Below are 12037 nucleotides of genomic sequence, written 5' to 3'. Positions count from 1 at the left end.
ACAGTGATGATTAACACAGTGATCATTAAGACAGTGATCATTAACACAGTGACCAATAACACAGTGATGATTAACACAGTGATCATTAACACAGTGACCAATAACACAGTGACCATTAACACAGTGATCATTAACAGAGTGACCAATCACATAGTGACAAATAACATAGTGACAATTAACACAGTGACCATTAACACAGTGACCAATAACACAGTGATCATTAACACAATGATCAATAACACAGTGACCAATCACACGGTGACCAACAACACAGTTACCAATAAAACAGTGATCATTGACACAGTGACCAATAACACAGTGACCAATAACACAGTGATCATTAACACAGTGACCAATAACACAGTGACCAATAACACAGTGATCAACAACCTAGTGATCAATAAAACAGTGACCAATAACACAGTGATCATTAACACATTGACCATTAACACAGTGACCAATAACACAGTGATCATTAACACAGTGATCATTAACACAGTGATCAATAACACAGTGACCAATAACACAGTGATTATTAACACAGTGACCAATAACACAGTGACCAATAACACCGTGATCATTAACACAGTGATCATTAACACAGTGATCATTAACACAGTGATCAATAACACAGTGATCATTAACACAGTGATCAATAACACAGTGACCAATCACACAGTGACCTACATGACAGTGACCAATAAAACAGTGATCATTAACACAGTGATCATGAACTCAGTGATCAATAACACAGTGACCAATAACACAGTGATGATTAACACAGTGATGATTAACACAGTGATCATTAACACAGTGACCAATAACACAGTGATCATTAACACAGTGATGATTAAAACAGTGATCATTAACACAGTGATCATTAACACAGTGACCAATAACACAGTGATCATTAACACAGTGACCAATAACACAGTGATCATTAACACAGTGATCAATAACACAGTGACCAATAACACAGTGATCATCAACACAGTGATCAATAACACAGTGACCAATAACACAGTGATCATTAACACAGTGACCAATAACACAGTGATCATTAACACAGTGATCAATAACACAGTGATCATTAACACAGTGACCAATAACACAGTGATCAATAACACAGTGATCATTAACACAGTGATCAATAACACAGTGATCATTAACACAGTGACCAATAACACAGTGATCATCATCACAGTGACCAATCACACAGTGATCATTAATACAGTGATCAATCACACAGAGACCATTAACACAGTGACCAATCACACAGTGACCAATAACACAGTGATCAATAACACAGTGACCATTAACACATTGACCAATAACACAGTGACCAATAACACAGTGATCAAAACACAGTGATCATTAACACATTGACCAATAACACAGTGATAAATAACACAGTGATCATTAACACAGTGACCAATAACACAGTGATCATAAACACCGTGACCATTAACACAGTGACCAATAACACAGTGATCATTAACACATTGACCAATAACACAGTGACCAATAACACAGTGACCATTAACACAGTGATCAATAACACAGTGATCAATAACACAATGACCAATAACACAGTGATGATTAACACAGTGATCATTAACACAGTGATCAATAACACAGTGACCATTAACACAGTGATGATTAACACAGTGATCATTAAGACAGTGATCATTAACACAGTGACCAATAACACAGTGATGATTAACACAGTGATCATTAACACAGTGACCAATAACACAGTGACCATTAACACAGTGATCATTAACAGAGTGACCAATCACATAGTGACAAATAACATAGTGACAATTAACACAGTGACCATTAACACAGTGACCAATAACACAGTGATCATTAACACAATGATCAATAACACAGTGACCAATCACACGGTGACCAACAACACAGTTACCAATAAAACAGTGATCATTGACACAGTGACCAATAACACAGTGACCAATAACACAGTGATCATTAACACAGTGACCAATAACACAGTGACCAATAACACAGTGATCAACAACCTAGTGATCAATAAAACAGTGACCAATAACACAGTGATCATTAACACATTGACCATTAACACAGTGACCAATAACACAGTGATCATTAACACAGTGATCATTAACACAGTGATCAATAACACAGTGACCAATAACACAGTGATTATTAACACAGTGACCAATAACACAGTGACCAATAACACCGTGATCATTAACACAGTGATCATTAACACAGTGATCATTAACACAGTGATCAATAACACAGTGATCATTAACACAGTGATCAATAACACAGTGACCAATCACACAGTGACCTACATGACAGTGACCAATAAAACAGTGATCATTAACACAGTGATCATGAACTCAGTGATCAATAACACAGTGACCAATAACACAGTGATGATTAACACAGTGATGATTAACACAGTGATCATTAACACAGTGACCAATAACACAGTGATCATTAACACAGTGATGATTAAAACAGTGATCATTAACACAGTGATCATTAACACAGTGACCAATAACACAGTGATCATTAACACAGTGACCAATAACACAGTGATCATTAACACAGTGATCAATAACACAGTGACCAATAACACAGTGATCATCAACACAGTGATCAATAACACAGTGACCAATAACACAGTGATCATTAACACAGTGACCAATAACACAGTGATCATTAACACAGTGATCAATAACACAGTGATCATTAACACAGTGACCAATAACACAGTGATCAATAACACAGTGATCATTAACACAGTGATCAATAACACAGTGATCATTAACACAGTGACCAATAACACAGTGATCATCATCACAGTGACCAATCACACAGTGATCATTAATACAGTGATCAATCACACAGAGACCATTAACACAGTGACCAATCACACAGTGACCAATAACACAGTGATCAATAACACAGTGACCATTAACACATTGACCAATAACACAGTGACCAATAACACAGTGATCAAAACACAGTGATCATTAACACATTGACCAATAACACAGTGATAAATAACACAGTGATCATTAACACAGTGACCAATAACACAGTGATCATAAACACCGTGACCATTAACACAGTGACCAATAACACAGTGATCATTAACACATTGACCAATAACACAGTGACCAATAACACAGTGACCATTAACACAGTGATCAATAACACAGTGATCAATAACACAATGACCAATAACACAGTGATGATTAACACAGTGATCATTAACACAGTGATCAATAACACAGTGACCATTAACACAGTGATGATTAACACAGTGATCATTAAGACAGTGATCATTAACACAGTGACCAATAACACAGTGATGATTAACACAGTGATCATTAACACAGTGACCAATAACACAGTGACCATTAACACAGTGATCATTAACAGAGTGACCAATCACATAGTGACAAATAACATAGTGACAATTAACACAGTGACCATTAACACAGTGACCAATAACACAGTGATCATTAACACAATGATCAATAACACAGTGACCAATCACACGGTGACCAACAACACAGTTACCAATAAAACAGTGATCATTGACACAGTGACCAATAACACAGTGACCAATAACACAGTGATCATTAACACAGTGACCAATAACACAGTGACCAATAACACAGTGATCAACAACCTAGTGATCAATAAAACAGTGACCAATAACACAGTGATCATTAACACATTGACCATTAACACAGTGACCAATAACACAGTGATCATTAACACAGTGATCATTAACACAGTGATCAATAACACAGTGACCAATAACACAGTGATTATTAACACAGTGACCAATAACACAGTGACCAATAACACCGTGATCATTAACACAGTGATCATTAACACAGTGATCATTAACACAGTGATCAATAACACAGTGATCATTAACACAGTGATCAATAACACAGTGACCAATCACACAGTGACCTACATGACAGTGACCAATAAAACAGTGATCATTAACACAGTGATCATGAACTCAGTGATCAATAACACAGTGACCAATAACACAGTGATGATTAACACAGTGATGATTAACACAGTGATCATTAACACAGTGACCAATAACACAGTGATCATTAACACAGTGATGATTAAAACAGTGATCATTAACACAGTGATCATTAACACAGTGACCAATAACACAGTGATCATTAACACAGTGACCAATAACACAGTGATCATTAACACAGTGATCAATAACACAGTGACCAATAACACAGTGATCATCAACACAGTGATCAATAACACAGTGACCAATAACACAGTGATCATTAACACAGTGACCAATAACACAGTGATCATTAACACAGTGATCAATAACACAGTGATCATTAACACAGTGACCAATAACACAGTGATCAATAACACAGTGATCATTAACACAGTGATCAATAACACAGTGATCATTAACACAGTGACCAATAACACAGTGATCATCATCACAGTGACCAATCACACAGTGATCATTAATACAGTGATCAATCACACAGAGACCATTAACACAGTGACCAATCACACAGTGACCAATAACACAGTGATCAATAACACAGTGACCATTAACACATTGACCAATAACACAGTGACCAATAACACAGTGATCAAAACACAGTGATCATTAACACATTGACCAATAACACAGTGATAAATAACACAGTGATCATTAACACAGTGACCAATAACACAGTGATCATAAACACCGTGACCATTAACACAGTGACCAATAACACAGTGATCATTAACACATTGACCAATAACACAGTGACCAATAACACAGTGACCATTAACACAGTGATCAATAACACAGTGATCAATAACACAATGACCAATAACACAGTGATGATTAACACAGTGATCATTAACACAGTGATCAATAACACAGTGACCATTAACAGAGTGATGATTAACACAGTGATCATTAAGACAGTGATCATTAACACAGTGACCAATAACACAGTGATGATTAACACAGTGATCATTAACACAGTGACCAATAACACAGTGACCATTAACACAGTGATCATTAACAGAGTGACCAATCACATAGTGACAAATAACATAGTGACAATTAACACAGTGACCATTAACACAGTGACCAATAACACAGTGATCATTAACACAATGATCAATAACACAGTGACCAATCACACGGTGACCAACAACACAGTTACCAATAAAACAGTGATCATTGACACAGTGACCAATAACACAGTGACCAATAACACAGTGATCATTAACACAGTGACCAATAACACAGTGACCAATAACACAGTGATCAACAACCTAGTGATCAATAAAACAGTGACCAATAACACAGTGATCATTAACACATTGACCATTAACACAGTGACCAATAACACAGTGATCATTAACACAGTGATCATTAACACAGTGATCAATAACACAGTGACCAATAACACAGTGATTATTAACACAGTGACCAATAACACAGTGACCAATAACACCGTGATCATTAACACAGTGATCATTAACACAGTGATCATTAACACAGTGATCAATAACACAGTGATCATTAACACAGTGATCAATAACACAGTGACCAATCACACAGTGACCTACATGACAGTGACCAATAAAACAGTGATCATTAACACAGTGATCATGAACTCAGTGATCAATAACACAGTGACCAATAACACAGTGATGATTAACACAGTGATGATTAACACAGTGATCATTAACACAGTGACCAATAACACAGTGATCATTAACACAGTGATGATTAAAACAGTGATCATTAACACAGTGATCATTAACACAGTGACCAATAACACAGTGATCATTAACACAGTGACCAATAACACAGTGATCATTAACACAGTGATCAATAACACAGTGACCAATAACACAGTGATCATCAACACAGTGATCAATAACACAGTGACCAATAACACAGTGATCATTAACACAGTGACCAATAACACAGTGATCATTAACACAGTGATCAATAACACAGTGATCATTAACACAGTGACCAATAACACAGTGATCAATAACACAGTGATCATTAACACAGTGATCAATCACACAGTGATCATTAACACAGTGACCAATAACACAGTGATCATCATCACAGTGACCAATCACACAGTGATCATTAATACAGTGATCAATCACACAGAGACCATTAACACAGTGACCAATCACACAGTGACCAATAACACAGTGATCAATAACACAGTGACCATTAACACATTGACCAATAACACAGTGACCAATAACACAGTGATCAAAACACAGTGATCATTAACACATTGACCAATAACACAGTGATAAATAACACAGTGATCATTAACACAGTGACCAATAACACAGTGATCATAAACACCGTGACCATTAACACAGTGACCAATAACACAGTGATCATTAACACATTGACCAATAACACAGTGACCAATAACACAGTGACCATTAACACAGTGATCAATAACACAGTGATCAATAACACAATGACCAATAACACAGTGATGATTAACACAGTGATCATTAACACAGTGATCAATAACACAGTGACCATTAACACAGTGAACATTAACACAGTGATCATGAACACAGTGATCAATAACAACGTGACCAATAACACAGTGATCATTCACAGTGATCATTAACACAGTGACCAATAACACAGTGATGATTAACACAGTGATCATTAACACAGTGACCAATAACACAGTGACCATTAACACAGTGATCATTAACAGAGTGACCAATCACATAGTGACAAATAACATAGTGACAATTAACACAGTGACCATTAACACAGTGACCAATAACACAGTGATCATTAACACAGTGATCAATAACACAGTGACCAATCACACGGTGACCAACAACACAGTTACCAATAACACAGTGACCAATAACACAGTGACCAATAACACAGTGACCAATAACACAGTGATCAATAACCTAGTGATCAATAAAACAGTGACCAATAACACAGTGATCATTAACACATTGACCATTAACACAGTGACCAATAACACAGTGATCATTAACACAGTGATCATTAACACAGTGATCAATAACACATTGACCAATAACACAGTGACCAATAACACAGTGATTATTAACACAGTGACCAATAACACAGTGACCAATAACACAGTGACCAATAACACCGTGATCATTAACACATTGACCATTAACACAGTGATCATTAACACAGTGATCAATAACACAGTGACCAATAACACAGTGATTATTAAAAAAGTGATCAATAACACAGTGACCAATCACACAGTGACCTACATGACAGTGACCAATAAAACAGTGATCTTTAACACAGTGATCATGAACACAGTGATCAATAACACAGTGACCAATAACACAGTGATGGTTAACACAGTGATGATTAACACAGTGATCATTAACACAGTGACCAATAACACAGTGATCATTAACACAGTGATCAATAACACAGAGACCATTAACACAGTGACCAATCACATAATGACCAATAACACAGTGACCAATCACACAGTGACCATTAACACAGTGATCATTAACACAGTAACCAATAACTCTGTGACCAATAACACAGTGATTATTAACACAGTGATGATTAACACAGTGATCATTAAGTCAGTGATAATTAACACAGTGACAAATAACGCAGTGATCAATAACACAGTGATCATTAATACAGAGACCAATAATGCTGTGAACAAGCACACGGTGACCAACAACGCAGTGACCAATAACACAGTGATCATTAACACAGTGACCAATAACACAGTGACCAATAACACAGTGATCAATAACACAGTGACCAATAACACATTGACCAATAACACAGTGACCAATAACACAGTGATCAAAACAGAGTGACATTAACACATTGACCAATAACACAGTGACCAATAACACAGTGATAATTAACACAGTAACCTATAACACGGTGATCATTGACACAGTGATCAATTACACAGTGATCAATAAGACAGTGATAATTAACACAGTGATCAATAACACAGTGATCATTAACACAGTGATCAATAACACAGTGACCAATAACACAGTGACAATTAACACAGTGACCAATAACACGGTGATCAGTAACACAGTGACCAACAACACAGTGATCATTAACACTGTGACCAATAACACAGTGACCAATAACACAGTGATAATTAACACAGTGACCAATAACACAGTGATAATTAACACAGTGACCAATAACACAGTGATGATTAACACAGTGACCAATTGCAGTGATCTTCAACACAGTGATCAATAACACAGTGACCAATAACACAGTGATCATTAACACAGTGATCAATAACACAGTGATCATTAACACAGTGATCAATAACACAGTGACCAACAACACAGTGATCATTAACACTGTGACCAATAACACGGTGATCAGTAACACAGTGACCAACAACACAGTGATCATTAACACTGTGACCAATAACACAGTGACCAATAACACAGTGATAATTAACACAGTGACCAATAACACAGTGATAATTAACACAGTGACCAATAACACAGTGATGATTAACACAGTGACCAATTACAGTGATCATCAACACAGTGATCAATAACACAGTGACCAATAACACAGTGATCATTAAAACAGTGATCAATAAGACAGTGATCAATATGACAGTGACCAATAACACAGTGATCAATAACACAGTAATCAATATGACAGTGATAATTAACACAGTGACCAATAAAACTGTGACCATTAAAACAGTGATCAATAACACAGTGATCAATATGACAGTGACAAATAACACAGTGATCAATAACACAGTGACCAATAACACAGTGATAATTAACACAGTGACCAATAACAGTGATCATTAACACAGTGATCAATAACACAGTGATCAATCAGACAGTGATAATTAACACAGTGACCAATAACACAGTGATCATTAACACAGTGATCAATAACACAGTGATCAATCAGACAGTGATAATTAACACAGTGACCAAGAACACAGTGATCATTAACACAGTGATCAATAACACAGTTATCAATATGACAGTGATCAATAACACAGTGACCAATGACACAGTGATAATTATCACAGTGACCAATAACACAGTGATCAATAACACTGTGACCAATAACACAGTGATCAATAACACAGTTACCAATAACACAGTGATAATTAACACAGTGACCAATAACACAGTGATGATGAACACAGTGACCAATAACACAGTGATCAATAACACAGTGACCAATAATACAGTGACCAATAACACAGTGATCAATAAAACTGTGATCAATCACACAGTGGTCAATAACACACTGACCAATAACACTGTGACCAATAACACAGTGACCAATAACACAGTGATCAATAAAACTGTGATCAATAACACAGTGGTCAATAAAACACTGACCAATAACACAGTGATCATTAACACAGTGATCAATAACACACTGATCAATTTAACAGTGATTATTAACAGAGTGATCATTAACACAGTGATCAATAACACAGTGATCATTAACACAGCGATGATTATCACAGTGATCATTAACACAATGATCAATAACACAGTGATCATTAACACAGTGATCAATAGCACAGTGATCAATAACACAGTGATCTTTAACACAGTGACCAATAAAACGGTGATAATTTACACAGTGATCATTCGCACAGTGATCAATAACACAGTGATCAATAACAAAGTGATCATTAACACAGTGATCATTAACACAGTGACCAATAACACAGTGATTATTAACACAGTGATCATTAACACAGTGACCAATAAAAGAGTGATCATTAACAAAGTGATCATGAGCACAGTGATCAACAACACAGTGATCAATAACACAGTGATCAATAACACAGTGATTATTAACACAGTGATCATTAACAGAGTGATCAATAAAATAGTGATCATTAACACAGTGATCAATGACACAGTGACCAATAACACAGTGATCAGTAACACAGTGACCAATAACACAGTGAACATTAACACAGTGATCAACAACACAGTGATCAATAACACAGTGATCATCAACACAGTGATAATTAACACAGTGAACAATAAGACAGTGATCAATAACACAGTGTCCAATAACATAGTGATTATTAACACAATGTTCAATAACACAGTGACCAATAACACAGTGATAATTAACACTGTAACCAATAACACAGTGATCAATAACACAGTGATCATTAACGCAGTGACGAATAACACAGTGATCATTAACACAGTGATCAATAACACAGTGATCATTAACACAGTGACCAATAACAGAGTGATCAATTAGACAGTGATCAATAACACAGTGACCAATAACACAGTGATAATCAACACAGTAACCAATAACACGGTGATCATTGACACAGTGATCAATAACACAGTGATCAATAAGACAGTGACAATTAACACAGTGACCAATAACACAGTGTTAATTAACACAGTGACCAATAACACAGCGATCATTAACACAGTGATCAATAACACAGTGACCAATAACACAGTGATAATTAACACAGTGACCAATAACACAGTGATAATTAACTCAGTGAACAATAACACAGTGATTATCAACACAGTGACCAATGACACAGTGACCAATAACACAGTGATCATGAACACAGTGATCAATAAGACAGTGATCAATATGACAGTGACCAATAACACAGTGATCAATAACACAGTGATCAATATGACAGTGACAAATAACACAGTGATCATTAACACAGTGACCAATAACACAGTGATAATTAACACAGTGACCAATGACAGTGATCATTAACACAGTGATCAATAACACAGTGATCAATCAGACAGTGATAATTAACACAGTGACCAATAACACAGTGATCAATAACACAGTGATAATTATCACAGTGACCAATGACACAGTGATCAATAACATTGTGACCATTAACACAGTGATCAATAACACAGTTACCAATAACACAGTGATAATTAACACAGTGAACAATAACACAGTGATGATGAACACAGTGACCAATAACACAGTGACCAATAACACAGTGACCAATAACACAGTGATCAATAACACAGTGACCAATAACACAGTGTCCAATAACACAGTGACCAATAACACAGTGATCAATTAAACAGTGATTATGAATATAGTGATCATTAACACAGTGATCAATAACACAGTGATCTTTAACACAGTGATGATTATCACAGTGATCATTAACACAATGAACAATAACACAGTGATCATTAACACAGTGACCAATAAAACGGTGATAATTTACACAGTGATCATTCGCACAGTGATCAATAACACAGTGATCAATAACAAAGTGATCATTAACAAAGTGATCATGAGCACAGTGATCAATAACACAGTGATCAATAACACAGTGATCATTACCACAGTGATCAACAACACAGTGATCAACAATACAGTGATCAATAACACAGTGATCATCAACAGAGTGATAATTAACACAGTGAACAATAAGACTGTGATCAATAACACAGTGTCCAATAACATCGTGATTATTAACACAATGATCAACAACACAGTGACCAATAACACAGTGATAATTAACACAGTGACCAATAACACAGTGATCAAAAACACAGTGATCATTAACGCAGTGACTAATAACACAGTGATCAATAACACAGTGATCATTAACGCAGTGACCAATAACACAGTGATCAATAACACAGTATCAACAACACAGTGAGCATTTACACAGTGATCAATAACATAGTGACCAATAACACAGTGAACATTAACACAGTGATCAACAATACAGTGATCAATAACACAGTGATCATCAACACAGTGATAATTAACACAGTGAACAATAAGACTGTGATCAATAACACAGTGATCATTAACGCAGTGACTAATAACACAGTGATCAATAACACAGTGATCATTAACGCAGTGACCAATAACACAGTGATCAATAACACAGTATCAATAACACAGTGATCATTAACACAGTGACCAATAACACAGTGATCA

General features: G+C 35.8%; 2 protein-coding genes across 2 annotated transcripts; both read left to right on the top strand.

Annotated features, from left to right (window-relative positions):
• The first annotated feature begins 5013 nt into the window (after positions 1-5013).
• Positions 5014-8627, top strand: LOC137310542 (putative uncharacterized transmembrane protein DDB_G0293652). The gene is made up of 3 exons (XM_067978310.1): positions 5014-5415; positions 7901-8132; positions 8290-8627. Exons 1-3 carry the CDS (start codon positions 5014-5016, stop codon positions 8625-8627), a joined length of 972 nt encoding a protein of 323 aa, XP_067834411.1.
• Positions 8628-8685: 58 nt separating this feature from the next.
• LOC137310541 (uncharacterized) lies at positions 8686-11750 on the top strand. Its single transcript, XM_067978309.1, has 5 exons — positions 8686-8884; positions 9246-9629; positions 9756-10001; positions 10521-10817; positions 11284-11750. The coding sequence occupies exons 1-5, from the start codon at positions 8686-8688 to the stop codon at positions 11748-11750; spliced, it is 1593 nt and encodes a 530-aa protein (XP_067834410.1).
• Positions 11751-12037: the final 287 nt, after the last annotated feature.

Source organism: Heptranchias perlo, unplaced genomic scaffold (assembly GCF_035084215.1).
Source record: "Heptranchias perlo isolate sHepPer1 unplaced genomic scaffold, sHepPer1.hap1 HAP1_SCAFFOLD_261, whole genome shotgun sequence".
NCBI lineage: Eukaryota > Metazoa > Chordata > Chondrichthyes > Hexanchiformes > Hexanchidae > Heptranchias > Heptranchias perlo.
This window is presented reverse-complemented; position numbering and strand designations above follow the sequence as displayed.

Excerpts from the sequence above, each read along its gene's own strand:
- LOC137310541 (XM_067978309.1), top strand. The coding sequence starts at position 8,686 with ATGACAGTGACCAATAACACAGTGATCAATAACACAGTAATCAATATG. Across the intron at positions 9,630-9,755 it reads CATTAACACAGTGATCAATA|TGATCATTAACACAGTGACC; the intron begins GCACAGTGATCA and ends TCATTAACACAG. Across the intron at positions 10,818-11,283 it reads TAACACAGTGACCAATGACA|TGACCAATAAAACGGTGATA; the intron begins GTGATCATTAAC and ends TCATTAACACAG.
- LOC137310542 (XM_067978310.1), top strand. The coding sequence starts at position 5,014 with ATGATTAACACAGTGATCATTAACACAGTGACCAATAACACAGTGACC. Across the intron at positions 5,416-7,900 it reads ACACAGTGACCAATAACACA|AGTGACATTAACACATTGAC; the intron begins GTGATCATTAAC and ends TGATCAAAACAG. Across the intron at positions 8,133-8,289 it reads GACCAATAACACGGTGATCA|TGATCTTCAACACAGTGATC; the intron begins GTAACACAGTGA and ends GACCAATTGCAG.